The sequence below is a fragment of the Galendromus occidentalis genome, unplaced genomic scaffold (assembly GCF_000255335.2).
Source record: "Galendromus occidentalis unplaced genomic scaffold, Mocc_1.1 scf7180000075574, whole genome shotgun sequence".
Lineage (NCBI taxonomy): Eukaryota > Metazoa > Arthropoda > Arachnida > Mesostigmata > Phytoseiidae > Galendromus > Galendromus occidentalis.
The window spans coordinates 217,881-245,523 of record NW_003803564.1 but is presented as its reverse complement, the minus strand read 5'-3'; the positions used below and the strand labels follow the sequence as shown (position 1 = coordinate 245,523).

The 27,643-nt window shown below is 51.4% G+C and overlaps 6 protein-coding genes across 6 annotated transcripts; 1 reads left to right on the top strand and 5 right to left on the bottom strand.

Annotated features, from left to right (window-relative positions):
* Nucleotides 1-253: 253 nt before the first annotated feature.
* On the bottom strand, nt 254-10,809 carry LOC108864198 (regucalcin-like). Its single transcript, XM_018639349.2, has 6 exons — nt 10,632-10,809; nt 10,305-10,529; nt 10,008-10,207; nt 9,734-9,910; nt 9,479-9,646; nt 254-316 (listed from the first exon to the last, which is right to left on the bottom strand). Exons 1-6 carry the CDS (start codon nt 10,807-10,809, stop codon nt 254-256), a joined length of 1,011 nt encoding a protein of 336 aa, XP_018494865.2.
* On the top strand, nt 3,351-5,418 carry LOC100901802 (tubulin alpha-1 chain). The gene is made up of 3 exons (XM_003737538.1): nt 3,351-3,439; nt 3,617-3,881; nt 3,990-5,418. The coding sequence occupies exons 2-3, from the start codon at nt 3,634-3,636 to the stop codon at nt 5,098-5,100; spliced, it is 1,359 nt and encodes a 452-aa protein (XP_003737586.1). The 5' UTR covers nt 3,351-3,439; nt 3,617-3,633; the 3' UTR covers nt 5,101-5,418.
* On the bottom strand, nt 5,748-8,560 carry Tip60 (Histone acetyltransferase Tip60). Its single transcript, XM_003737537.2, has 6 exons — nt 8,353-8,560; nt 7,863-8,024; nt 7,338-7,499; nt 7,056-7,139; nt 6,712-6,854; nt 5,748-6,566 (listed from the first exon to the last, which is right to left on the bottom strand). The coding sequence occupies exons 1-6, from the start codon at nt 8,440-8,442 to the stop codon at nt 5,759-5,761; spliced, it is 1,449 nt and encodes a 482-aa protein (XP_003737585.1). The 5' UTR covers nt 8,443-8,560; the 3' UTR covers nt 5,748-5,758.
* A 514-nt stretch (nt 10,810-11,323) lies between the features above and the next one.
* Nucleotides 11,324-12,589, bottom strand: LOC100903533 (zinc finger protein 143). Its single transcript, XM_003737545.2, has 5 exons — nt 12,290-12,589; nt 12,019-12,189; nt 11,761-11,928; nt 11,538-11,680; nt 11,324-11,430 (listed from the first exon to the last, which is right to left on the bottom strand). Exons 1-5 carry the CDS (start codon nt 12,346-12,348, stop codon nt 11,324-11,326), a joined length of 648 nt encoding a protein of 215 aa, XP_003737593.1. The 5' UTR covers nt 12,349-12,589.
* Nucleotides 12,590-19,058: 6,469 nt separating this feature from the next.
* Nucleotides 19,059-22,089, bottom strand: LOC100901517 (sodium bicarbonate transporter-like protein 11). The gene is made up of 5 exons (XM_029111337.1): nt 20,673-22,089; nt 20,240-20,520; nt 19,909-20,056; nt 19,401-19,762; nt 19,059-19,311 (listed from the first exon to the last, which is right to left on the bottom strand). The coding sequence occupies exons 1-5, from the start codon at nt 21,919-21,921 to the stop codon at nt 19,078-19,080; spliced, it is 2,274 nt and encodes a 757-aa protein (XP_028967170.1). The 5' UTR covers nt 21,922-22,089; the 3' UTR covers nt 19,059-19,077.
* Nucleotides 22,090-22,697: 608 nt separating this feature from the next.
* Nucleotides 22,698-26,995, bottom strand: LOC100903389 (lipase member J-like). Its single transcript, XM_003737544.1, has 9 exons — nt 26,840-26,995; nt 26,362-26,566; nt 25,694-25,830; nt 25,512-25,575; nt 25,071-25,231; nt 24,770-24,895; nt 23,576-23,683; nt 23,235-23,387; nt 22,698-22,928 (listed from the first exon to the last, which is right to left on the bottom strand). Exons 1-9 carry the CDS (start codon nt 26,993-26,995, stop codon nt 22,698-22,700), a joined length of 1,341 nt encoding a protein of 446 aa, XP_003737592.1.
* Nucleotides 26,996-27,643: the final 648 nt, after the last annotated feature.

The following is a 27,643-nucleotide window of genomic DNA, read 5'->3' as shown; positions in this document are numbered from 1 at the left end:
CACAGAGAAATCGTCAGGTCTGTGCTTGTGAGAGGGGAGCATCGTTGCTCTGGTCGAGCTCGGTGAAAGTCTCTGGATCCTCACCAATCCGAAGGTCATTTCGTCTTCCTCCCGACAAGCTCAGCGAATGTCTCAGGATTTCTGCCCACCTGGAGGTTATTTGACCTTTCTTCCGAAAAGCTCAGCTCCAATCCCAACAGCTTTGATTTTGTCCTAGGGGTATTCTAGCAGCTGTCCAGCAGCAGATGTCCTGTCACGTTTGCTGAATTGCAAGCCTAGTCGAGCCTGCTGCTTTCATTGATTTGCTTGAGTTTAACTCCCCGCAAACAAGTAAGAAACGATCCTCTGGGGAGTTTTCCCTCGTGCACACCGAGGTAGACTTGTACAGGCAAAAACCAATGTCTGCTGGTCCCAATTGTCCGGGGCATCTGTTCTGCACTCCTCGTCTGTCGGATACAATCTGACGTGAATCCTCTCCCTTCCCCCACAGATCCCATCCATCTGAGCTTTTTTCAAGCGGCCGTCCAAGCCGCGAGTTCTCACGACCTTGCTTCCCAGCCTGAGTTCATCTCTCGGGAGTATCGAAACGTACCTCTTCAATCAGGCATGACCATTTCATGACCGAAAACTCCGGGGCGCCGCTTTTCCATCCGAAAATGACGAAGTATACCGCGACATCTACGATTTCGGAACGCTCGTGATACGTGAGTTTCGATTTTCGTCCCCGATTATCCTAGAGGCTCCCAGCTCCGTTCCCTCTAAATACTACGGAACTCCTGACCGAGGTCTCTGTCTCTGAGGCACCGTTCCGTGAGCCGCGGTGATATTCTTCAATCCTCGCACAAAGCCGAAATGACAAGACACCGGTCGCGGGAGCTCTGAAGAACATCGTAAGCCTCGTCCCTTGATACATCCCCTGTCTCCATCGCTGGCGTCGGCCACAGTCGCGTCAGTGAAACCGCGAAATACTAAACTCGACTGAAGAGCCCGTACACCGAATTGTCGACGCTGTCGGAACCTGGAAGAGAACTCACAGCCTGGAGAATCTCACAATCCGATCGGTTCGGATCCACAGCGGGAGGATCCGAATCGTTTGCAACCGCAGGCCACATCGAAGAGAGAACTTCCGCGCGGAAAATTAGATACTTCGCGGAGACTTCTCCTGAAGAGCGGGTCCTCGTTGCCCGGAATTCGCACGGGGACGCGAAGCTTCCCACGGGAACGTCAGTGGTTGGAACGCTTGCGGTATGGAGATTCATCTCAACGAGCTTATGCTTCCAGGCGGTACTGCATGAGGACTGCCCGAACGATCGATGACCTGCACATTCCTCTGAATGAATCTTTGAACGACGTAGGTTCCAGACAAGCACGATTCTTCATTTAATAGGCTATGCGTATGCGTTTTCCTAATATCTCGAATCCGAGACAAGAGTTTCAGGCTAGAATGCTCTTACATATCACGCTCGTCGTCGCCAGGCCGTATGCCCGATAATAATGTACATATATTCCTGGCGTTCGAGGCGCGGTGAGTGGAAGGATACCCCCGGAAATTAGGGAGATTCGGGAGTGCGACCCATGATTACATCGGATGGAAATACCTCATCCGCCACAGCGAAAAGTTGTCGTCGCCTACGACTTGTGGGAGAGCGCTCATGCGCAAGCTGACTCGGGTCCAGCGACGATTCGCTAGCGTGCATATAATCATTCTCGTCTAAAAGTTCGGATTGAGCCTCGAAACGACGAAAAGACCCACACCTACTCGGGTGGACCCGTTTGCGGATAATTCCCTTGGGCAGAAGCAATTATGAGATCGCTCGAACATACCGCATTGCCGCGTGGGGCATCCTGGGGATTAATCCCAGGATGTCAGCGAGAAAACTCCTCGCAAGCTGGGATCAAGTCTCTAATCGAGACTGTCGGAGAATCATGCCAGATCCGATCTGATTTCTCCAGACTCGAGTCCTGGGTTTTCGGTCATCGGCGAGGTCCCCATTACCTGGACAGTGCACGATCTACACCAGAGGTATTGTAAATCGGCTGATGTTCGTCTCATTTCGAGCCTCATGTCGCCTCATCGCTCCGAGGGAAAGCTCAGGCCACAGGCCAGTCCCGACGAATGGGAATCGCCGATCATTGATCGTCAGTCACGAATCTTCACGGAAGTCGAATGGCATGGCTTCTCCCTCCAGAGCTATTGACGGTAAAAAACTATGACCGTTGACTGAGGAAGAGAAGTTCGATTTGGCTTTCCTCATCAGCACAGAGGCCATTTGCTAAGGTCGAAGACTTGTCCTGTCAACCGGCTTCCCCCTCTCCTGCGAATCCCCTTCTAAGGTCGACAGATCGGTGTCGGAAGCGCCGGGGATCCCGTCGGACACCATCTGTCTCGGGAAAAAGCGATTACGAGCATGTGACATTACACAATATGTAGAAGCTCGCGAAGAAACTTCAGCGAGCAGGCGCTCTCTCAATGAGTTCACAAGACTCGTCGACGTAGCGACGACTCTGGGGGGACATTCGACTCGCTCATCGCTTATGTGTCTAATTGGGATCGTTCTCGACCCTACTCGGCATCGCTGCGATAAAGTGATCGGTTGTCGCCCAAAGAGATTGAATGCTGCGAAACGCGAGGAAGCGCTCGACCGACTATATTTTCGTACTAGAATCTATCCATTCTCTCGAGTCTCAGGGTGGACGCTATTCGTTCTTAGCTGAGGAGGCGCTCCATTAGGTGATGAAAGGATTATGTGTTGCCTGGATCCGGTCGACAGGTGCGACGGCCCGAACAAGTATTCGATGTGAGATGTGACCAGGGTGGCGTAGCCTCCTCAGGTTTCCGCTTCCGGAATGGATGTCATACCTCAAATGAGATGCTTTTGAGAGGGTGTTCCCTTTCCAATCATGTAGTCTACGGGACGCCCGTGCCCCTCGGAGAGAGCTCCCTCGAGCAGATGGAGCGGAAATTATCATTGATGGTGCGAAGTGACGCATCCGATGAGCGTATGTGCCTTTCCCGGTCTGGTTCTGCCGGCGAGTCCGGAATGACTCTGCCTCTGACTGGCTAATTCATCCAACATAGGGTGCAGAGCTTGCCGGGCGCTCTAAAAAACGCTCCAGCTCTAAGCGGATTTCTCTCCGAAATGTCAGTTATCTGTCAGGGTAAAGGCGGTTAGACAGGTGACTTGTCGATTAGATTAGAGGGAATTCCCCCTCCTTATTTAATGCGAAATGCCATCAGAGAGTCCCCGAATGTCGGGACTTCGAGTCGGGTCGACCGTGCTGCCTCCGGCTCCACGTTGCACGTCGGGAGATGACGTTCATGATCGGAACAATATTTTTTGCCTTCCCACAAGCGGGCCGAATTCAGGTGACAGACTCCCGAAGTTGCTTGTGTGCGATTCCAGAACTCCACGATTCCACATCTAAATAAGATCAATCTGTGAGTGAATTCTCGACAACAATTGACTCCGGCAGATCATGTCCCGCCGCGATCTACGATGCTCGATGCTTCTGAATCCTCTCGGTCGTTGCTCCGGCCCGGAATGCGAACGTGCTCTCCCCGTTCGGCGGGATAAATGAGAAACCGAGATCTAAGCTCTGCTCTGTTTCCACATAGATAAAAACTCGAAGAAAATGAGGGAGATCATCAATGTTCACATCGGTCAAGCTGGAGTTCAGATGGGAGCATCGTGCTGGGAACTCTACTGCCTCGAGCACGACATAAAACCCGACGGACATCTCGACGCTCAAGCCACGGGTCCCTCGGATTCTAGTTTCGACACGTTCTTCAGAGAAACGAATGGCGATCGCTACACACCGAGAGCCCTATTCGTGGACCTGGAACCTACAGTCATCGACGAGATAAAGACCGGGACCTACCGGTGAGTGCGCGAAGCGATCCGAGCTCGGGGAAGTATGTCACCTCCACATTCCCCTAGCGGAATGTTTATTCGAATCTGAACCAATTTTTTCCCGTGAACGATTTGCAGACAACTATTTCATCCGGAAAGTCTGATCACGGGAAAGGAGGATGCTGCCAATAACTACGCGCGAGGACACTACACAATCGGCAGAGAAATCATCGATAAAACGATGGACAAGCTCCAAAAAATGGTCGACGATTGCGATGGTCTGCAGGGCTTTCTGGTTTTCCACTCTTTCGGCGGGGGCACAGGATCTGGGTATACGTCGCTCCTCATGGAGAAGATATCTGAGGAGTTTGCACGGAAGTGTCGCCTCGGCTTTGCCATATATCCCGCGCCGCAAGTCTCGACGTCTGTGGTCGAACCGTACAACTCCGTGCTGATGATGCACACAACCCTCGACTATTTCGATTGTGTCTTCATGATGGACAACGAGGCCATATACAACATCTGCAAACGTAATTTGGACGTGGAGAAACCCTCGTACCAGAGCTTGAATCGCCTAATAAGCCAAGCGGTGTCGGCCATCACGACGTCCCTCCGATTCTCCGGCGCCCTGAACGTCGATCTGAACGAATTCCAAACGAACTTGGTCCCGTACCCCCGAATCCATTTCCCTCTGGTGGGCTACGCCCCCATCGTATCCGGAGACAGGTCGCACCACGACCAGCACAGCGTGCTCAGCATAACGAATGCTTGTTTCGAACCGCAGAATCAACTCGTGGTTTGCGATTCGACCCGGGGAAAATTCATGGCCTGCTGTCTTCTGTATAGAGGCGACGTAGTGCCGAAAGACGTCAACGCGACCATCGCCAGCATCAAGAAGAGGAAAACGATCCAATTCGTAGATTGGTGCCCGACGGGATTCAAGGTCGGAATCAATTATCGACCACCCTCGGTTATCCCCGGCGGAGATCTCGCTAAAGTTCCCCGAGCCATAACCATGCTGTCAAACCATACAGCCATTTCAGAAGCCTGGGTGAGACTGAACAACAAATTCGATCTAATGTACGCGAAAAGAGCTTTTGTGCATTGGTACGTCGGAGAAGGAATGGAGGAGGGAGAATTCCCCGAAGCCCGAGAAGATTTGGCGGCTCTGGAGAAAGATTACGAAGAAGTCGCTATGGACGGAGACGGGGAAGCCCGCACAGGAGACGGAGAGGAAACCGAATTTTAAATCATCAAAGCTGAATCAGGTTCCGCGGACTTCCCACATCGACGCTCGAATTCCAGCGTTTTAATCGATTTTTACCCACGGGCAAATGGGTCTTCTGGAAAACATTTTTCCGTATTGTGAAGGAGGCTATCCTGTACGGATTTGACGGTTGAAGAGAATAAACTCTCGGCTGACGAGAGCCGTCACGGTGTCACTCAACGAGGCGGAGACTAACGAGCTGGAAAGCCTCCGGAGAACGGAAGGAAACTGCATCATTGTGCGTGACTCTGCTCAAATGTTTGGCTTTTTGGATTGGGCACGGAAATATAATAGTTTTCATGAGTTCCGGTTCCTTTCTTCTCTCGTAAACAAGCTCCGATTCCGAAACTCCGAATCATCCTGGGGGAGTTCCGAGAAGGGAAGTAATCCCGAATGGCAAGGAGAGATCGAGCAGGGACGTTGTCTGACAACCTGAGGGAAGTTCGTTTTATTTACATTTGGAATTAAGTACGCCTCACCATCTCGAGTTTCCACTCAGTCCTCGTTCGCATCCATCTGCCCCATCCCATTCCGTTTGTACAATTTGCAGGATGCTAAAGCCATCTCATTCATTCATCTTGCTCTCTGCTCCCACCGAGAGGAATCACTAAGTCGACTGCCCCTACCCCGAGAACCTATCTCACCGACCCCGTTTAGTCCAATCTTTCGGCGTCCAGTGCAAACACTTCGCATCGATGCGAATCTTCCGCTTTGACACGGCGCGTTCGTACGTGTCGAGAACGTCCCGGCCCAGCGTTATGATGTACTGGCCCTTGTAATAGTTGATGAGATTAAGGTAGGTCAGAGTTGAGATGACGTCCTCTTTCTTGATAGAGGTCAACTCGCAAATTTCGTTGATGGTAGTGGACGGTTTTTCATCGCAATTCTCGTTGCTCTTCATGTTGATGAGAATCTCCAGGATGGCCTCAGCCCAATAACTTCTGTAGGACAGAAGGCCGAGATCGGACAATGGCTTCTCGGGTGAGCCGGTCTTGCCCTCGAATTTGCTCAGTTCGTACGAGAACTCGATGAGCAGCTTCCCGTAGCCCCGTCGTTGATACGATGGCAGTGTGAGGATACAAGCGACGTTGTAGTCCTCGGCGGACTCTTTCTCCTTCGAGAAATAGCCTACGATGTGAAAGCCCTTGCTGTCTTGCTCCGTCATCACGTAGAACAGGAAGGGCTCGGTATCGTAGTATAACGTTTTGTGATCTAGAAAACACTTGGCCAACAAGCAGAGGTTTTGAGCGTAGGTTTTGTTTTTTCTGCCGTCGATTTCAAAAAACGATAACGAGCCTTTCCGGTAGATTTCGTTCCCCGGCGGATGTCGTAGTGTGCATTTTTGGAGATGTCGTTGGAGACATTTCCGAGACTTTACAAACTTCAGGCAATATTCACAGAGGTGAATGCAGCCGTTCACCATTTCCTGAGGGTACGGACTGAAGTACCTGTGGATGGTGACAAGCGCGATTTTAAACCGAGTTTTCGGCGAGTGGACATGGGCGAGGGGGTCCCACGATTCGATTCTAGAAGTTTTTTTCTTTTCAGATGAAAATTCCTGTCAAAACGGGACCGGACGCTCCGGATTCTCACCAGGGTGTAATACGATGTTTTCCTAGTTCTATCATCTCGATATTCTTCATACGAGTTATAATATCACTGTCGTTATGAGCTACTAGAGATCCAGATCCAGACGGTCGCGCTAGAGGTGCGCCCTGCGGTGGAGTGGGCCCATCCTGGAATTTCGGAGGATTGGATGACCATCATATAAAAAACGAGGCTATGAAGCCCTCGAGCTCATCCCGGAGGAACGTATTTGGGGCACCATACAGAGGATGGGGAGCGACAACGAATTCATACGATCACAGAAGGTCTGACTCAGAAACGAAGGGAGAGAATAGGACGAGAGAACTGAAGATAAAACAAAGAAAACTAACTTCTTTAGCCTGGCCGTTGGCTGGGCTATCCTTAGCGAAAGGAGCAATCCGCGGACATTTCGCGGGAGGCACATCTTTCGACGACTGTTCGAACGATCAAATATTTAAATTCCACCCCTTTCGCAATCCGCATAGATTGAGGAGAGGAGTCATTATCGAATCAAAACAAAAGTTCCGTCGTGCCAGCCGATCGGGGAGTCGGAGAGTGAGAGAGTCGGTATCAGATGAGCGCGAGAAGGTGGCTACTCCTCAATCGTTTCACTTCGACTAGGCGAAACAAACCTGTGAGTCTTCATCCATTTTCATGGGCCGTTTCCGACCCTTCTGTGCGATTAGCCCATTCTCCTTCGTGGTGGGAGTGCCTCGGTCGGCCCAACTTTCGGGGGTAGCCGGCGCGGATATGTCTGGACTCGATGGCCGTGACACCGTTGCGATACTCCCCGGCTACGGAGGGAAACTTCGTCAAGCAATCAGCGATGATAATATTTAATCGGGTGAATAATATTCCATCACGGGAGCCTTGCTAGAAGAACTGGATCTTCGATAGTCTAATTACTCGAAGCCCGGTGAGGGTTCCGAGTTACCGCCCCGTCTCTGGAGTTCAGGACCGAATCGTGACAATCAGCTGGATACTCCAGAGGGGAGTTTCCGACTTTTCGTTCGCTTGTCTTCGGCGTCCTACAATTGACTGTCTAGTTGAACCCTCAGAAAAGCCTTTGCTGAAAAGAGTGCCCCTGCTTCGGGACGTTGCAGATGCCGGCCGCGCCAACGCGGTTACCGGCCGTATCACCGCGCGGAGAGCCTTACCGCATCTTGTTGCTTATTGTTGGTTTTGAGTTTCGGTTGCGTGATTCGAGTGAAGTCGATGCGCTCTGGCGGTACCCATTCGTCCAGACGTTTATTGAAGCCCACATAGTGGACATAGTATAACATCGAATTATCCGAATCCTCTCTCCGAGTCGAAAGAACCTGTAGAACACGAGAAGATGCCTCTAGTGGTAGCATTCACTTCACAGAATGATTTTGGAAATCGTTCTTCCCTCTACACCGCGAAGTTTCTGAGGCAGAGAATTTAACCGGCAACGTAGCTCAATGGAACACCACGCGCGGGTTCTGAGCGGCCTGGGGTTCCGCTCAGTTATTTGGTGAAAATACATGATTCTTTGGATTTCTTCTCGAACAGTACTCTGAATAACGTTCCGCCTCATCTTCGCCCACAGTGCAATGGGTTCAGAGAAGCCTCTTGGGACCGGTAGGGTGAATTATACATTGGAGATAAGTGCACGAGCCAACTCACTTCGGCGATCGGCCACTCTGTTCCGCTCATGTGAACGGGAACCCGACATCCTTCTGTGAGTTTCGTTAGAGGAGGTGAACTCGTCGGCATCGTGGCTTCACTTCACTGAGCAACAGATAACGTGAAATATCATATAGATGATTCACATAATGCTAAACTTGAGAATATTTGGTTCGACGCCACTTTAAACTCGGCTCGCAACGCTTGTAAACAAATCTGGCTCGAATTTCCGTCAAATCAGCGGGTCAAACCCGAATGTGGCACAGTCGGGGTACCGTCCTAGCTGGGGATGGGGATCCGCTCCGCTGTGAGAATAATTCCCTTTTCTCGAATTTCGATGCCTAGCCTCATAATGAGCGCTGATCCAAGCACGATTTGGGCCTATAATCCACGATATCAATGAAAAAGCATCAGCGCGGCATACCAGGATCATTGGTACGTTTGTGGTACAGGCGGGCAACTCGAAGTGGAACCAAGACAATAACAAACCCGCAAGGTTCTCCTTCAGAGAATCTGTCGAACGGGCTGGAGAATTCGAGAAAATGTCAGTTCGGTCGGTGCGGCGTGTGGGAGCTCGGATGTACTCAAAGAGAAGGATCGAGGACCCGGAGAATCGTCGATCGGGCATCCAGTGACTGTCCCCCCCTGATTGTGCCGCCCACATAAATTGTTCTCGATATGCTCCTCATCGCGCGGGAGCTTGACTCATTTGTGAGTGAGCATCACACCGTACCGTGGATATCTCGAGATCGGCGGAAATCACGGCTCCGATGACGCTGGCTCTAGAATTCCACCCGAGATCTTGCGTCCTTGTACCGGCTCTTTCATTCCACGCAAGCGCTTGACGGAGTAAACGCTGTGAGAGCTGTCTTACCCTGGAAATTATCAGAGGAAGCCTGAGCGGATGCATGTGGAACGGTCCATGAAACTTTTATTCCGTTTTTTCTCGATGAGTTCGAGTTCTCCCTCCCTCTCTCATCCTCAGAGCTTCGAGTAGGTATTTTAATCACTTAGGGTGAGGTCACCAGAGAGAGCGTCATCCATCATACCGTCAGGTATATACGACCGCAGGATCATTGAATAGCGCCCCGATACTGGTCTGAGTTTGCTCCTAGTCCCCGGCGACTTCAATCATTACAGGGAAAGGCTTTCTACCGCGTACATCGTATCCCTTGGCTCTCAAAATGTGTCCGGCGTTCACCTGCTTCGTTAGCTCGTCTTGAGTCAGAGCGGCGTAAGACGAGGCGACGAAAATTTCACGGTACTCCGGGCCCCCGAAACAGAGCGAACTCAGCTGGAATTAGACATTCTAGGCATTACCGTGTCCGACATTCGGCGAGATCTTACGATTTCTCGGAGCGGCCCGCTCCCAATGCCCCACCTCACGGGCTTTCGGCGCAGGAATCTCTAACAGGACACGTTTCTTCTCTACATCGACCTGAATGATCTTTCCCTCTCCGGAGCAACACATCCAGAGACGATCATCGATATCCATCGTTAGACCCCGCACTACGGTTTTGGGCAGGAGCGGGCTTTTATTCCAGTCTACGACGAGCTCCTGTGGGGGAAAAGTCAGCGGAGCGCGTTCTGCGATCCCTCGAATGATCGTTGCCAAGAAATCTGGGTGACTCTGGGTCGCTCGGATCTCCACTCACCGGACCGGCGATGCTCAGATCGTCGAGCTTCGAACAGACCAAATGATTCTCGCCGCGTTCCATCGCGAAGAGTCTCGTACAGTCTCCGTTGAAGCAGAGCCCATCGGGCACGCATAGCCCGTCGAAGAGCTTGGTGACCTTGCCGCTTCGGCGCATGCAGCACAATGAGCCTCCGTGGCTCTCTTCCACGGTCCCTTTATCTGTATCGGGCATTATCTTCGATTGTATTCGTCTTCGGCTCGATTCCTCGTGGCTCGACGCATTCTGAAACATTCGGTTTCGAAGATCTCAACTAACCGAGCTGAATCGTTGAGAAGAAAAGAGTTCCTGTCTGGTGCGTTGCCGCAGCTCCGATTGAGACCTCCTCGGCATCGTCCACTAAAATCAAATCTTTCTCGCTCTTCGTTTCGAGATCCATCAGTTTCAATTGAGCTCCTTCGCTCATCAAGACCGTCGACTCGATATTCATATTCGGGGGAAGTTTTGAATGCTTGTAGACGGGTATCGCGAGGGACGACCTCCCTGAGAGAGGGAAGGCGGTCGTTTGGAAATCGAAATTAGCTCAGCACATCGACCCAATGGGTAAGAGAGGGGTCGGATCTCACTCGGGATAGAACAGCTCACTCTTCGTGTAAACGGTCGAGAGAATGTCTTGATCGTCCACGGAATACTTGACAACTTTTTTCACCGGTGCGTCGGCGTAGTAGAGGATGCCATTGGCGAAGAACAGATTCGTTCCTTGTTTGCTCTTGTGGGACTTCAGGGGTTTGACGCGCGGTTGCGCTCGGCGATTCACCACCATATCCTTGCGTCAAGTCTGTTCCGCCTGAGTTCCTCGTTAGGGTATCCCGCGGAGCAGCTTCGTTGCTCCCTAGAGAAGAACTAATGCATTTCAAGGAACTACCATGCCTCGACACGTTCCTCCTCGGGTATCACAGGGGTACTCGATGACCTGGTGGCTCCAGGTATTCGGATCGTAGCACTTCAGATACCAAAGTGACGAATGCGGCGGAGGAATTCCGAAACGAGAATTCCGAATCGCCAGGAAGGATTCCGCCTCATCGCCCCCATTGGTCTCGCGGTCACGCACGCCCAGGTTACGAGCCCCGGACAATCGCTCAGAAACTCAAAAAAAAGCCTGCTCGCTTCTCATTGTCAGATCGGATATTTTTATTTCTGACGAGCTGCTCACCCTCCAGTCCGGATCCGTTTTTCTCTTTCTCTTCGAGCATCGTCAGGAGATCTGTAGCGAGTTCCCGCTGACACTGGGAATTATGTGATTGTAAATAAGAGATTCTAATTTGGCCTTTTTTGCGTCACGGAGGTCGCTGTACGTCGTGATTCGTTTCGATCACCAAACTAACGTCTGGACCATGAGATCGCTGGTGCTGTCTGAGAGACGAACTTTGTCTGTACAGCTTGCCTGGAATGAAGAGAAAAAACACATACGTGAGAAGCTCTGACTTTGCGACCATGCCATTGAGAATTCCCGGAATTCATCTGGCTGGCTAGTCCCCTTGGAGAACTGACCGCAGGAGTTGCACTTATAGGGTCTCTCGGAAGTGTGTACGACGAGATGGCGGTACAATGAGGAGTATTCCGTGAACGACTTATCACAATCGGCGACCTGGCATCTGAAGGGTCGATCGCCCGTGTGGATCCGCGAGTGGTTCCTAGGAGGACAAGAAAGACTTCAAGACGTCTAAACTCTTTGCAACTATTGATCGCTGCTGAAGAGGATAAAGTCTCGCACCTCAAGTTTGTTGCGTTGCTGAAAGTCTTCCCGCAGTCCAGATGTTCGCATCTGAATGGTTTTTCTCCAAAGTGCGTACGTTTGTGAACTTGGAGGATCGTGCCGGTGGTGAACGACTTTCGACAGTTGATTTCGGGACATATGAAAGGACGTTCCCCTGTGTGTATTCTGCGATAAGTCAAAAGAGGATGAGCTTTAAGTCTCTTCATTTAGTCGGGTGTGGCAGCGATTCGTCGGAGGATACACCTAGGAACGCACCTGCTGTGTCGTTTGAGATCAGTCGAGCTCGCGAATCCTTTCGTACAGAGCGAGCACACGTAAGGAGTTTCGCCGGTATGCTTCCTTTGATGAACTTTCAGAGCGTAGGATGTGGATAGGATCTTCTCACAAGTACTACACAGATACTGCTTCGATGTTTTACGGATTCTCCTAGAAAAATTCGTCTTTCACCATCACGAATCATGCACATATATATATATATATCTCCGTGGAATCCATGCGATCGCCCTCGAACGGCAGCTTCCCTTACCCTTTTCCGCATGCCGCATTGAGCGGTTCTGCGGCATCATTCCCCTGGATGGGACTCATTTTTTGGCATAGCAGGAGCTAGAAGTTCAACCTGGAGCGTTTGCTGCGGGATCCGAGAACGCGGCATTGGAGGAAAGTCAACAACGGCGATCTGCTGAGAAGACATCGAAATTCGCTCGGAGTCGGATATAGCTCGCGAGGCGTACCCCCAGCGCTTGTCTATATCTTTGAGGGTACCATGGAAAGATCCGCCATCAAAACTGCGGTGATACTTAACGAGAATAGGCGGAAGAAAAATAGAATTCTACGACAAGACGATGATGCTGGTGATCTTTGTCGACATCTTGCGCGGCTCCGGGCGCCTCCTACCCTGTAGTTCTCGAAAGCCGATGATTCCTCACGGGAGGAACTCGATTCTGGGACTCCGGCCATGAATTCACGGATGAGTTGGTTCCTTCGTTTTTTTTCTCGTCGTTGCGATTTTTTTCCTCTAAGACGCTCGGTGTCTCCAATATCCTGAGTGTGCAGTTGGGGCATGGACACCTTTCGGATTCCGGATGAGGGGCACCGGCGGACAACTCTTAGGAGACACTGCAGTAGCCTCTCATGACTCCCTACTCCTGTCTCGTGCATGCCAGAAGTATCTCCGGATCCCCGGCTCTCTTCCCGCTCCTTACTGAGGGCTCGATGCGAGATTGGAGAACTGGGAGATTGAGAGATTGAGGAGGGTTTTACACGGGAACTGCACACCTTCGAGATGGGTAGGTGGTGTTGAGCGTCAACATACGGCTTATCGATGAACTCAGTTGAAAATCGGGGAAAGGGGGTTGTGGATATTCTCCGCAAGCGGGCAGCGGTTGTGAAATCTCTCTCGATTTGAAGCAGCTGATCTGCTCTGGTTAAGCTCTCGTCAGTCGATTCAGTAGGATCGAATATCGGGTGAATCTCAACACCGCCATTTGCTACAAATTTTCATGAGGAGGGTGAAACCGGACAGAAAACTCACTCCTTTGTCTCCGGTGTCTCGTACTCGCCTTATCCCACGACCTTCTGAAGGGGATCAGGACTCCAGACCCAGATGTGTGTGAAATTCCTGATCTCCTCATTGTCGAGCCGGCAGGTCCGTACTCATCGAATGCACTGCTTGAAGTTTCTGATCAGTCGGGGCCGCCAGAGAGATATTCCGTACGCTCTCGAATTATCGGTGGTGGGCAGCCCCCGAGCGGCTCGTAATTACATCGTCGGAATCTCTTGGCACTTGGATGTGGGCGCGTGATTAATTATTGGAGGTCCTTCGCAGCCTTCACCTAGGTATCACCGCAGTAAAGCTACGCCATCTACCATTCTCGGAGCCTCTCATGAATCTTTTCTTACGGACATTCCGGAGCTATGGTCCGCCCTGGCTATAGAGCCTTCTCATCCGTCGGAGGGCTTCTAGGAGCTCTGCGACTCGCCGCAAGAGCCATGGTTCACCTTTGAAGGCACTAACCGCGTTGGAGCGCAGGTATATGGATTTCGCTGCGCTCCAACGAGCTGTCTCCCCTCTTGATGTAACGGTGATACCCAAGCTATTCCGTCGATTTCTTCCCCCCGCAGGATGTCGGAATTAGCGGAATGCCCAATGTCCATAGACATCGCTGATTTTTGACGCTTCCTCAAGAATACGGGTAACGGCAGTCGAAAGTCGAACATTCGCTACATCCGATCCACCTTCTCAGCTTCACATCTCTGGCGGCCCCCTCAAGCCCATTCTGAATTCAGTCTATCGCTCAGTTGGAAGCAGAGGGGAGTCCATACATACCCGGATGTGACACGCGGAAGAACTTGTACATATTCCAGTGCGATATGTGCGATCAACTCCGCGTTGGTGGAATCGCGAATAAATTATTGGCTGATAGGCAATCATTCATAGGCTCTCCGTCCTTCGAGAAACGAAATATTTCGTTCGGGCTGCTATCGAGGGTTCGCGGAGAGCTCCGATTCATCTTAATCCGATGGGACAAATTGAATTGAGGCTTCGATCGGCGGAAAATCTCGACCCCCTTACTCAGCTCCGGGCCTTTTCGAGAATGAAGTGGGCCAATAACGAGAACGTCGTCAAGTACTTCTCCGCCAAAAGTTGTGCAATCTCGTTCATCTCTCACCGAGTGACGCAAAAACGTCGATGTCAAGATGCCGCTGATCCAGTCGATCGGTCGCACAGCGTGAAATGTTGCGCGATTGAGGAGAACACTCCCCGCTCCGGAAGCTCGAGTGGAATTCGCTTTTTCTCGAGAACTCTTTCGACACCTCTCAGATAAGCGTTGTGGAAACGGAGAAGTCGATAGCTCCGAGCGAGCCCGTCTGCGAGCGCCGAGGTTCGCCGTGTCTCGTTTGCCCGCCAGCGAAGAAACCTCCTCCAGCTAGTGGGTGGAAGACGGATGTGCCAATATCTTCTGCTTAGCCCGGGCTGCGCGTTCGCCTTCCTAGAATCTCACTTTTTTCTTCTCTATCTCTCTTTCTGTTGCACAGTTCCTCTCACGGTGTTGTTGTTGGGGAATGGGTTGAGCGGAGTTTGTCAGATGCCCACGTACAGTGATAGATGGATTTTTTTGAACTTTTCGAGAATCTGCGCACATGGACCGAACCGATCGCGGCTCTTCTGTCGAGATGGCTTTCTTGCCGGAAATGCTTCCAGGAGATTCTTCTGAGTTTTTCCTGATATCGCGCTATTGTCTTCCCGGGATGCGAGAATGAGCGATTCCATCGGAATCGTGATGTGCATAAGGTGAAATCGCTTCCGGACCATGAATCTGCTGTCCATTCGAGACCAAATATCCCACCCAAGGCTGTCTTCGCTGTCCCCGTAGGCCGACGATTGCTTCTCAAACACCGATACGGAATTCAGAAGTGATCGAGAATTCTGTTTCGAATCCGAATATCTGACAAGGGCCCGAGCCTCGAGATCCTGCCTGGGATAAACGGATTTTTGCCCGAGCGTACTGACGCTCGAGAAGGTTAGCCTTCATCTTCACTACAGCTTTATACCTATGTTTGATCTTGGCTGAGCGGAACGTGGACTCGGAGAAGCTTCGACAAGCTCGGACGTTCCTACAGGACAGGATTCACTAGATAAATGAGCGAGGCTTCCTTTCTTTTCCGACGATGGGTTCTGATCCCATTCATTTTTTTCTCGAAGATGATTCCAGAAGCCACGCAGCCTCGCGGGGCGATATACACAAAGATGGCCAAACTGTGACGAAGTTCGTATTCCGTCCACGCTCCCCTGTGATGCGAAGTCTTCTCTAAGCAAGCGAGTAGATTGCCTGCTGACAAGAATCACCATTGCGATTGAGAGTCGAACAAGCCGCGATTTGATTTCGCAACGGGAATGGAATGTCCTCTGAGCTTTCAAGCGCACATACACTCCGAGATCATCCCCCAAGGATCATATCCGAGAAGACTCTGGTCGAGAATCCCTCAAGCACGCCACGGAGAAAACGGTCCGCTACCTCCGAATGCTCGATGCCCCGGGCGGCTCGGACCCCGTGCGTCCTCGCAATGCCGCTCCCTTGCGTACAAGAACATTATGCTCGTTTTCTGCGATCGGACGCTTCCATGAGCCGTGTTGAGAAAGAGTTAAAATATCCGTCCTCGACAGAGGTTCTCAATAGTTCACCACCGCCGACGGACGCGGAACTTGAGAGTGATAGTCTGCTCTCGGTGACCTACAGACCTGTGCGTTCTCTCTCATTCCGAACGGTGGTGCGGAATAAATGGATGTTTCGTCATTCTCGCTCACGTTCTGGAGGAGGCTGAATAGCGTATAGTCTGAAGGAGAGATGCTCGCTTCAGTTCCTTCAATCTGTGTGTGGATACCGTATATTCTGGATTCAGCTCTACCGCGAAAGTACGTACCTCAGGCTCTAGCTTTCAGGAGCTCGAATCCCATGCGAGCAGGAACGTCGGATTCACGGTCAGTACCAGGGCCGGAGACGCCTCTAAGTATCGGCACATCCTCTACGATAGCATCGTGGAAAATCTTGCCCTCGAGAACTCCGGAATGGGGGTGCTAGAGCGTGAGTTTCTCTGATGTAGGACCGAGCTAACTCTCGAACCACCTCGAGAAAGCACTCGCTGTACAGTTCAAGAGAAAGCGACATGTCGGGGGAAGTAAGGTCTCACGGCGCTCTTCGCTTCGACGACGTCATGGGAGCATGGTTCCCTCCGGAAGAGCGAGTCGTTTGACCGGAGGCGTTCCTGTGGCCGTATTATTCTCGCGGAAGACTTCCGATTTCGATCAGAGCATGCTTGATGAAATTGCGATGACGGCTTTGTTTCCAGATCGAGATAAAATAAAGCTGCACTCGTTTCTCGGTGAAGTCCGGGGTAGAGACCTATTTTCAGTTTTTTTCCACCGGTAGAGCACGTTTCCGACCCACAAACCACGATTGTAAGTTTTCCGCTTCTCCTCAGCGCAACCCTAGGTGGGTATTTCACCGAAGGCGATACGACGAAATCCTATCATCTATACGTGGCTCGGGTGTGGGACCAGGGAGAATTAGTCGCAGTACGACAAACGCATTCCATGCATCATTGGGCTGTCAATTTCAAGAGAGGAACCAATGACTTCATTAGGGCAGTGAGTATCGTCGACTCAGAAGATTTCTTACTGGTCATGGGGTGGGATCGTAGACGAAAATGAGAGTTGAATCGGGTTCCAGGAAATGTTCCGGTTGAGAGACGCGGAACTCCTAACGTGTGACAACGAGCTCGCCCATCTGAGATGGGTGAAGTACGACCCCATGATGGACTTGGACGCCTGCATACCGTACGGACGGACGAACTCCGGAGAAACTGGCTACGTGGGTCGAACATTTGCGAAGAAACCATCCGATGACAAAATCTACGGATCGATTCCCAGTATCTTCGTTCCCTCCGACGGGTTCATCACGGTGTATCTCGGAGGCCTAGTACATTCGACGGACATTGAAATCCTTTGTGTGAAATACAACTGAGCGATAAAACTAACAGATCAACATAATAAAAATTCCCCTCGACACCCCCTTGGAGGGGAGCACAGAAGTTTCCCGCAATTTGGACCGCTGGTTCTAACTTTTTTTCTCAATCCAAAATCATGGTGAGACCTTTGGTCGAAGCGGATCTCGCAGCGAAGACGAGATCGCTAGCATGATTCCACTGTGAGTCGCCTATCGTGAGCCGTGGGAGAATAACCCCGAAACCCTGCGGAACAGCTGGCGTGAAACAGAAGCTTGCCTTGACAGGGGTCATTTTTGGAAAGCTCTAAACAAAAAGGCGTTTCAGCTAGCTGCTGTTGGACGATGTTCCATCATAGCAACGGTGGCGCGTTGCTCGTTCGTTTTGCTCGCACTCGCTGCCTTCCCTCCGCAGCCATTTTTCCTCACCGCCTTCTCCGCAATCTCCCCTCGGGTGGAATCGGCGGGGCAGGAGCCATTGCAGGCATCGTAGACGAAACTTGGCTTGTCGGGAGATCGGTCGGCCGTCGGGGTGGGTTGTGGTATCAAAATATACGCCTTTCTCCCGCGCCGCATCATTTAGTTTAAAAACCATTATATTCATGAATTCCTCGCTCGGCTCCTTCCGTCTATCGGCCCGAGACTCCTGGGCGCCCAATCTCCGGCGACGCCGACGTACGGGGAGACGGGCAAGCGGGTAAGGATCGAAGCAACGAGGAATCTCGCCCGGCAGCGAGCGAGCTGGTAAGCGAGCGGTTAGATGGAAGTCCGGACAGACTGACGGACGGACGAACGACGGGCGTTTGCCGTAACCAAACGCAAGAAACATGGATGGATGGAGGGCCGAACACGAAGCCTTTCACAAGCTGGATAACGTTTTCGATATGAACTCGCTCCGTGGAAGGTATGTGCATTAGAGAATAGAGCGGGCTCCGATGAGCGACTTTTCCCCAGGGCTCCGACACCACGCCGGTAGCGCTCTAGAAGTACGATGAACTCTGCTCTCGCCCTATCTCCCCGCCGCCTATACATCAGCCAGAAATGGGATCGGAACAAAACTGTGGGGACACAGAGTCTAGAGAGGAAAGGTCAAGCGACTTGGAGGAATCCAATTCATTAGAGAGGAGAGGAACATTTAATTCCAGTAGATTATTGTGCTGGGAACGTTTCGCTTCATAGTCTCGAGCCCGCACGGAAGAACAGTCAGAAATCAGTCTCCGAACCGACAAGAGCGATTCGATTCCTCGGTGCCAAGACCGGGCATGGATTTGATCATCCCGAGTAGGATTAGGACGGTTTACGTTCGAGAATGCTAGAAGTCATCAGAATCAGAGAACCTCGAAGCGCTGACGAGCGCATCCTGTCACATTGGATAGAGTCTTCCATCGGCTCTTACTGTCATATAGGCTTTGTGTCAAATACGATCGCGTACAGCTTTGAGGTGCATGCGCCGGTTGCGCTCCCCCGCCGCTGGACGTGTCTTTGAGCGGATTTGTGACTGAAGGTCTTATAACGAGCTCCTCACCGTCACTGTTCCCCTCGACCTTATCCTCTTCTCCGATTTCTCAGAGATCCTCAGGAAACTCTGATTTCGGAAAGTAGGTTCATAAGATGGAGATCGGGGGGAAGATCGAGGGGAAGGAGGTCGGGGAGATCCGACATTGATTTGAAGGGTCTTTTTTCTCGTACAAAAACATTCCTTAATCACATGGGATTCCTGAATAGCATTTCGTCGACGGAAGAGGAAGGATAGAATCGGACGCGTCAATTCACGAGTTTCCGCTCACTTTGGTATTTTATTTTTCTTGCTTGCCTAGTGATCTTTACCGTCCAAGTATTTCAGATATTTGAGATCCACGAATAATGGTATGATAAATTGTCGGATTACCAGGAGCGCCATGATCACGAGCGGGAAAGTCATCGTCACGTAGGGCCAGGGCGAGAATCCGAAGAATATGAATATCCCCAGTTGGACCACTTGCGCCAAGGTGAACAAATGTATGGCTCGCTGCGGACACCTCCTTACGTAGTGATTCGGTGGATACGACTGCCAGGAGAGAACAAACACGTAAGCAAACATTTCACGAGGAGGGCGAATTCAAATCAGATCGCCCATTGAATGCATCGGAGTCGCACCTCCTGCTCGGTACAGAGCAACAGGACCCTGTCGAAGAGCTGGTTCCCCTCGAGAGAAGATACCGCCATGTACAGAAAGAGCCCGTCTAGCACGGACGTCGGTATCTGTCCCAGCGGTTTCGGTATCAAAAGAAGTGAAAGACCCATGAGAACGTGGGCAAACAGCGAAGTCAGCCTCGTTTCTCGGGACTTCACAACGACTTTACAAACATGGCCTTCGACGAGGCGTTCCTCGAAGTCTGCCATCATCTCGGCGTGCAGCGGGGAATGGGGCAGAACGCCGTGCATCCACGGGAATCCAAATATCGAGAGGATTCCATTCAGAATCGCGACAACGAGAGTGTCCCAGTCGTAGGTGGAGCCTGAAACAATGCTGCGGTTTCAGGGAGCTTCCCGTAAGGGATGGAGACGGCGATCGGGGAGGATAATTCCCGCGGTTCTCAAATCGTTCGCGGGAGTCGGAACCTCGGGATTCGATTCGTCGTCAACCCGTACCGATCGACCGTACCTTTGACGAGTCTGTGCGCAGGACTATCGACCATTGCCGCTGAGATGTTCTGATCCATGAGGAACAGGAGTGAGAGGGCGAAGCCGAGGATGAAGCAGATGAGCAGTGGGACGCCACTGATCCGCTCCATTCGAGCTACGATGAACGCCTGCAGAGAGCATAAACGAATAAATGTCAAATCCGATGGAGTCCCCCGAAAGAATCATCGCATCGGGCGCAATGCATTGATCGCATTCGTCGGAGATCCTCATATACTCATCGTGGATATGAGTTTTTAGCTCATAAAGAGATCTATTCCACTACCGAGTGTACCGAGTCGGGAATTTCTCACCGAATTCGTCGAATCGTCTTTGAATTCGTTGCTCGGAATGTCCGGGAAGGCGAGGACTCCGAGAAGCGACACCGAAATCACCGCCAGAGGCAGGGCGTAGTCTGAAAGGATTTCGCGAGCCCAACTCGGCAGATAAGGAGACTTTTTGAACTTGAACAATGTTAGCCCAAGCCACAGTGTAGTTAGCATAAGCAGCACGAACAAAAGAGACACTTCCCGACGGCAAGGGTCCACCCCACCATTGTTTTCGCACGAGCTGTAGTATCTAAATTGAAGAATAGCTTATTAGATTTCGCGTCTGAGAGGATCTACGAGACGACGACAGCAATGAGGACCGACCAAAGGAGACGGGGACCGACGCTAGCGACTTCCGGGTCTGAATAAGCTGCGGGGACACCTGGACAGGAACGACGAAAATAGATTGGGCTCGGGCTCCCGACAGAGAGGGGGGTTTTGTTCCGGCATGCAATAGTCGCGTGGGGATTTTGATACCTCTGGAAATTGTGGTAGGCGTCTTTTCCCGCATCGACGAAGAACGCCACGGTGATGAAGAGCGAGAAAATCTCTTCCGTCGATCGGGTACACCACCGCATTATTCGGGAAGCGTTTAGACTCGCGTAGACGATCAGGAACAAACTATTGAAGACCCCGACCCACGCGTACATGGCACCGAAATCCACTTCCCACTCCTCGCTGATGCTATAGATGACCTTTATGTACAGAGACAGAGGAGCTGTCGTCATCAGTATGACAAGTGGCTGTCCAGAGAGCAGAGAGAAAAAAACTCCGCCGATTGTTTGACTTATGAGCGTCTGCCGGACTGTCATCCTGCCCTTGGTGTTCACATTGTTCAGAGTGCCGAACGCGATCAGCGGCAGCAGTATTCCGAAGAAAAGGAACAAGGTCGTCGACGTCGTCTTGTATATCGCGCGTTGGTCGCGAACTCCATCGACGAAATCCGATTTATAGAACGGGAATCGCCGTCGCACGTCGTCGATCAGACCGCGGAACGGTCGGAACTTTTGAGTTTTAGTGGACAAGGGGGATGACTCTGATTTCGGGTCCTCCGCTCGCATGGAGTTTTGCTCCTCTCTAGAGCTCTGCATCAGAACATCACGGAAGTCGGAGGCGGTGAGATTGGTTTGGACAAGTCGATTCCGAACCCCGGGATCCGAGAATAGGGTGCAGAACGTTCTGGAAACTTCGACCGGGGACTTCGTGGCTTTTTCGTGCAACGGACACACAACGACAATGATGAATAACACTCGGGCCTCGCCGTTGACGCTGAGATTGGAGTTCTCCGGGAGTCTTCCGATTCCAACATGCCTGCGGTCGGGCCCGGCGATCGCACACGGCAAACACAGAAACGACACGTCATGCGAAATCGAGTTTCCTTTGCTCGAAGCAGCTGTCATCTGGTTCTTGAGATTAGTCTCGCTCCCGTTGAAGAAAATATTCCCGAGTGCAGATCTGACATAACTCGGCTCGTTCGGGAACATCTTTTCCAGAATGGATCCGACGACCGCGAACAAATCATCTCCGGGACAGTCGAGCACAACAGAGAGATCAGAGAGAAGATCCAAGCGAGCGCGAGTTTCAACTCCGAAATCTCTGATCGGAATTTTCTCCGTCTGCTTCCGCACCAGATACTTCTCGGGTTGTTTGTCTTCAGAGGGGATCATCCTCACGGTGCTCGGAGAGGTGAAGAAATTATTGGCGGGGAGCACGCTCTGGGCAGATGTCGAGACTCCCGAACCGTTCCGAGAGGCCGAAAGGGAAAAAAGCGCCCGGACTGTTTACTTTGCCCCGCAACCACTTGCGGCACTCTCCGCAGCGGAAATTTACACGCCGCCGTCGGAATTACCGGTCGACAAACCCTCTCCCGTCAAGTTTGGTGTCGAGAAGGACGAGCGCTCAGGGTTTATGAAGTAAGGAGAGTCAACGGTTCCCTATCGTAAAGTGACCATTACGTGGGATGTTTGCGTGAGGGACTTTTATGAGATATTCCTTGGAGCCCGCTCGAATTTTATAGCTTGAAATGCAGTCGAGAAACTAGGACATCTACTTCACGGTCATGATTGTGGTGGTTGACGGTTGTGCAGGGTCGGAGACTTGAGATCGCACATACTGAAGATGAGTAGCAAAGGTTCTGGTCGGCCCGGTCCGCGTCATAGAAGAGATCTCAATTCAGAATGTATCGATCGATCGATTCGCTCATTTATTCAGAGATCAATGGAAAAGTATCAAAATGACTTGGTGATTCCCTAAAGCCTCATCAATCATGAGAAAACGTGCCCGTGGGATGGCTCACGATCTGTTAGAGCCTCCTCTCGATCGGGAACTCAATAGAAAAACCTAGGTAAGTAATATGAAAAAAAGTCCGTTCCATCTACGGCGAGAGCAAAAGGTCCAGTGGAGAGATTAGATTGATATGCGACAAGCGCACCATGTGGTCCTCTCACGGCCGATACGTGCAATACTCCTCCCCGACGCTGCAATCATCGAAGAATTTCGCGGCATCCAAGAAGACCGACGCATTGTAGGGCGACGTCCCGAACGAGTAATGGCCCCAAGCCTGATCGGCAATGTGGAATTCCGCGACGATACTCTTCAGCTCCTTCTTGAGGAAAGCCTGCTCTTGAGGGGGCGCGTAACGGTCCCCGTCGCTCCAGTACAGCTTGATGGGAATCTGTCGATGGAAACGAAATATCGCGTCGTCAGAAAGAGAGCAAGTGAGCGAACTCCCTCGCTCGGGCCGAACGGGACTCCTGTTCCAGACTAGGAGGACTCCGATTCCCGGTGTGAGATACATTGAGCAGGTGGCAGACAGTACTAGCTTCGTCATCAGAATTCTCACATGCGCCGGCATCGCTAATGGTTCTCGAGATAAGCTCAGCTCCGATTTCAAATCCGCAACTCGCATTCCCGATTTTGCGATTCCACCCCCCGCAAGGGTCCGGGGAGATGTCATATATGGGATTTACGCGGAACTCACATGAATGTTATTCGGATCCATAATTGGAGGCTCCAGACTTCCATCGTACATCTGAGGGTTGATCCGCTTCGTTTCACCGAAGACATTCCAGAAAAAGTTCCCTCCGTACGTCGATCGAGAAACCGCCGATCTATCGTAGTCGTACTCTCGAACCTGCGGTTTTAAATCGTTATTCGGGCGCAAGTACTCTTTCCGGCCACGGATCGGAATCTCGGGACTCCCACTCGTCGCCCTTTGGAAGACCCAATGACACATTACCCCCGATTTATCTCAGAGGTGAATGGATAGCCCAGAACTCATCCGGGTGATCACTGAGAAGGAATCCACCACATTGGACAAACCTCGTTCCATTTTTCGCATTGGCTCTCCTGCATGATTTGCGAGTAGTAGAACAGATTCATTTTCGAGGTTCCTGATGGGAAATGGCTCATGTACACCGGGATTCGGCTCTGGAAGGAATAGAATAAATTATCCTCGGAGACATAAAACGCGCAGCACAAGCTCCACTCTTCGCAACTACCTGAGCTGCTTCCTGGAAAAAGTCTCTCGAGGGACATTCGGCGTTGTTTTCTCACTCGGCATCCGAAGGTTTCACCCATCCGTAGGTGTTCTTATATGCAGGAACCTTGACTATATCATGTGCGGTATAAACGGTTGTACGCGACACTTGGGCGGATATACGTAGGCGAGACGTGGGCCTTGTGAGCGCAAGTTGGGCAACCAGGCGGGCTTCCTGGTTGGCTGGTCGGTTGCTTGAATGGCTGCATCCAGTCGGGGAAGCTATGCGAACAGTCGCTAGGGCCTTTGGCTATATTACGAGGACGGCAACATCTGTTCGTGCTCTAAACAAGCCTAAAAGCTCTGCGGCTTGTCTTCCGCAGAACACATTCGCTTGCAGAGACGACAGCCTCGACTTCTTCGCTTCTTCTGATTTGCTTTCTCCCTCGCTTATAAAAAATAATTTGTGCCATTAGGCAAACCCACTCTGTGATTCATTCATCCAGGCGGGGGGAAAATGACATTGCGGCTCCACGGAGCAGTTCAGGCAAGGTCAGGCGAGAATTCGGTCTGGCGGAACATTTACGAGTCTTCCCAATCCGGAGACGTGGATCGTTTTTGGAAGACCTGGAGCTGGCTAGACCTTTGCTGTTCCGTCGATGACCGATGACAATGCCATACTTTACTGTCCGGATAAGGTTCACACTCTCGTCCGTGTCGAGTTTATGGAGCGCGATAACAGGCACGCTCGATGCTTTTAGAAGCTTGCAAAGAAAAACATTGGATCGCAGATCATAAACTTCGCCGCAGGCAAAACTTTTGAATCAGCCGAGGAGAGGATGTTCGATTGTCGATAGAACGGGCAGAGCGTCGAACAGTCAATTCGCCAGTCCATGGCCCAGCGCGTCAGGACAATCGTACGCATGTACCGAATCGGAGGAGCAGAGAGAGACAGTGCTCTCGGAGCTGCGATCGGGTTTTTGGGCTTCGCGGACAAAAAATCGAAGCAATTACTTTACCCATAGAACCATACTCACGGTGTTCAAATATTTCACGTCCGTGTAGAGGAAATATTTCGTGTACCATAAGCAAAGATTATCGGCCATGTCGCATCCTTGTCCGAGCATGGAAACTTTCGGTAGGACCTCCATGATGGGGAAACGCTGTAAAATATTTTCTCGGAGTTACTGAACTATTCCCCAGGGTTTCCCCTCTTCTAGGGCGATGCTGGAAAAAAATTAAGCAGCGACGAGGTCTCACGTTACTCCCACTGTGTATCGCGGGATTGGCATGGACCCAGCGACCACGGGAAGCCGCACACCGGAAGCGACTACTCACTCCAATATAATTCTCCAGCGTTGAGCCTGCGTTCATCCACCATATGTTGATATGACAGACTCTCCTGAAGGTGGCCAAAGCTGCCATGGCTCGAATCTTCTTATTGTAGTCGGGACGTTTCGCGAGTAGAGCATACAGGGAGGCTCCTCCCTGCGACATGCCTGTCACGAGATGAAGAATATTCAGTAGGCGCTCCGTTCCTCAATACGTACGTAAATACGGATAAGAACGAACAGCGTGCTGCATCCCGAAACGTGCCATCGGATATCATCTGTCGACTCTGCTATACTCGACACACTTTCTGACCCATTTCTCCGAGGAATAGCTTCCTCTTCGGCAACAACAACTTCTCGCATTTTGCGAGAGGACTTGCTAGACCGAATATCGGGGCAAAAACTTTTTTTTTCCATAAAGAGAACGCACGATAATCCTAATCCTCACCAGCGTAGTAGACTTGTTCTCGACCGGAAACTTTCAAGGCATAATCGATTTGTGCGGCTAAGTCCTGAAAGTGATTCGATCTTGTTTTTTATGCTTCCGGGGTAAGTATACGCATTCCGTCCGCAGACAGTGCTAGACAGGGTCGCCAGCGCATTTCATTCGGATGGTTGAGGAGCACCAACCTTGGCACCGATGTCTATGAGAGTGAAATGCCAGAATTGCGAGTCGTAGATTGTGAGGTTCGTGTGGTGTTTCCCGAACGATGAACCTCGGCAGTTGGCGAGCCATACGTCATACCCTCGGTCAGCCAAGATGAAAGCTGGAAGACGAGAAGACTTTCTTCAATTGCCTTCCAACACCCGAGTGCTTCTCTCTTCCAGTCACCTTTCGATCCCATCTGGATAGGCTCATCTGGCGGAAGGCTCGGCAACGGAGCTTACGCGGTCTCGGCTGACCGAGCTTCCTTTCTACGCGAAAAATCAACCGCGGCATTCGCTCGGCTTCTGTAGGGCTCCCGCCGCCCGAAATTGACGATCGAAATCGTGCCCGGGACAATATTGGCAAGGTCTTTGGCGAGCAGCTTGTGAAATGCGCTGGTCTCGTCGCAGTCGACTATTCGTTGATTGACCATTAGAGGTCTCCAACGAAAGAAGCGCTCGATGACGAGATTATTTCGGAGAGGGTTCGCCCTGATGTCTCGCGGACTTCTTCGTTCGGTGTCGAAACGTGGGAGGTGAGTACCCCATCGCCGTCCTGATCGGACCGAGAGAGAGTCTGGGGAGGCTCTCGCGAGCGCTGTTCCGCTAGCCCCTAGCCGACCTACTCCCGAGTAGGTCGGTAGCGAACGTACCGAATGAGTTATTGGGCATATCCATCACCCATATTGTGCTCAGTGTCAGGAGTGGTGCGCCGAGGACGGCGACTTTGCGATTCGGAGTGCCGGGATTCGGTACATTCCTTCCATGAGGGATCCTGTGCATTGTTATGATGTATCCGTCTTCTGTGGTGACGTAGTGTTTCTCGAATGGATAGCCTTTCGATTGCACCAGATAATCCTGCGTGAGGTAGAACAACGTCAATGGAGATCGAGAGGAATATGATATTTCGTGGGATTTCATCGAATATCCAGATCTTGCTGGGGAGAGGGGGCGCGGAATATCCGGATTGACGAGAAATTAAAGACTTCTCGAGGCACAACGTCGCTTAGAACTCGAGATCGAATGAAGAAGGGACTCCGGATACTCCGCTGAACTGTCAGATTTTCGGGGGGAAATCCAGATGAATAATTATCACCAGTCCGAAGATTCCGCTCGGAGAAATTCACTCACAATCGGCTTCTCGTAGTCCGCGTCAATATTTCTCATATTCACTCCCGAGTCGAAGAATCCAAAAGTTCTCTCATCGAGTCTGTTCTTGGGATCTGTCGCATTGCTGGCGAGAGCGGCGGGGATCGCCACGAGAATCAGAACTCTTACGCCGATCATCGCGGAAAAACACTGAGCACGGTAGCAGCGGAAACGGTGATCCTCCTTGTCGCAATCGAAATCACCACGGATTCACTCCGGACGATCCGGCACGCTTCCGGTGTTCAAACGCTGAGGGAGGTTCCGGTTATATAGCGGAAGGTTCGAACCCTGGTCCACGGGTCTGAGCCTCTCGCACGCTGGTCACATGCGACGCCGTCTACAGAATTTGAAGGTCGTCAAGGTCTCTCGGCCTCAGATGTCAATTGGCATCGAGCTTGTCAAGGTCGTATTCCATTGTCTGTATCCGAGGCCCCTCGGTTTCGTTCGGCTTTTATTTGCCGTTGCTCATCACAGGACAAGACGGATAAGCTTTTGTTTTACCTCTGGCATGTGATGTCTTCGCTCTCATTGTGACCGTATCGTTTAGCCGCTAAATGCGATGCCGATGAGGAGCGAGTCGTTGCTTGTCACATTGATCGCGGTAGCAAGGGCGGCAACAGCACCAATATTCGCGGGGAGGCGATTCTGGTCGGATTCACTAGCGGTGATTGATTTATCATGAGTAATTTGACACCAGGGTTGTGGGTTCACTCAGAAACCCGTTGACATTCAGTCACTTCCATCATTTGCATAATTTTGCCGAACAATGTCGGTTGCGAAATATCA

Bases quoted from the DNA above. Each gene is read 5' to 3' on its own strand.
- LOC100901802 (XM_003737538.1), top strand. From the start codon at position 3,634: ATGAGGGAGATCATCAATGTTCACATCGGTCAAGCTGGAGTTCAGATG. The intron at 3,882-3,989 runs GTGAGTGCGCGA...AACGATTTGCAG, and splicing joins ATAAAGACCGGGACCTACCG to ACAACTATTTCATCCGGAAA.
- Tip60 (XM_003737537.2), bottom strand. From the start codon at position 8,442: ATGCCGACGAGTTCACCTCCTCTAACGAAACTCACAGAAGGATGTCGG. The intron at 8,025-8,352 runs GTGAGTTGGCTC...CGTGTTCTACAG, and splicing joins CAGAGTGGCCGATCGCCGAA to GTTCTTTCGACTCGGAGAGA. The intron at 7,140-7,337 runs GTTTGTTTCGCC...TCGTTCGAACAG, and splicing joins AAATGGATGAAGACTCACAG to TCGTCGAAAGATGTGCCTCC.
- LOC108864198 (XM_018639349.2), bottom strand. From the start codon at position 10,809: ATGGTGGTGAATCGCCGAGCGCAACCGCGCGTCAAACCCCTGAAGTCC. The intron at 9,911-10,007 runs GTGAGTGGAGAT...TTTCCCCCACAG, and splicing joins ATCTGAGCATCGCCGGTCCG to GAGCTCGTCGTAGACTGGAA. The intron at 9,647-9,733 runs GTGGGGCATTGG...GTCTAATTCCAG, and splicing joins CTGCGCCGAAAGCCCGTGAG to CTGAGTTCGCTCTGTTTCGG.
- LOC100903533 (XM_003737545.2), bottom strand. From the start codon at position 12,348: ATGAGTCCCATCCAGGGGAATGATGCCGCAGAACCGCTCAATGCGGCA. The intron at 11,929-12,018 runs GTGCGTTCCTAG...GACTTATCGCAG, and splicing joins GATCTCAAACGACACAGCAG to AATACACACAGGGGAACGTC. The intron at 11,431-11,537 runs GTCAGTTCTCCA...TCTTCATTCCAG, and splicing joins CTATAAGTGCAACTCCTGCG to GCAAGCTGTACAGACAAAGT.
- LOC100901517 (XM_029111337.1), bottom strand. From the start codon at position 21,921: ATGATCCCCTCTGAAGACAAACAACCCGAGAAGTATCTGGTGCGGAAG. The intron at 19,763-19,908 runs GTACGGTCGATC...GCATTGTTTCAG, and splicing joins TGCGCACAGACTCGTCAAAG to GCTCCACCTACGACTGGGAC. The intron at 19,312-19,400 runs GTGCGACTCCGA...CTCTCCTGGCAG, and splicing joins TGCTCTGTACCGAGCAGGAG to TCGTATCCACCGAATCACTA.
- LOC100903389 (XM_003737544.1), bottom strand. From the start codon at position 26,995: ATGATCGGCGTAAGAGTTCTGATTCTCGTGGCGATCCCCGCCGCTCTC. The intron at 26,567-26,839 runs GTGAGTGAATTT...TACCTCACGCAG, and splicing joins CGGACTACGAGAAGCCGATT to GATTATCTGGTGCAATCGAA. The intron at 23,388-23,575 runs GTTTGTCCAATG...TTAAAACCGCAG, and splicing joins AATGCGAAAAATGGAACGAG to GTTCGAGAGTACGACTACGA.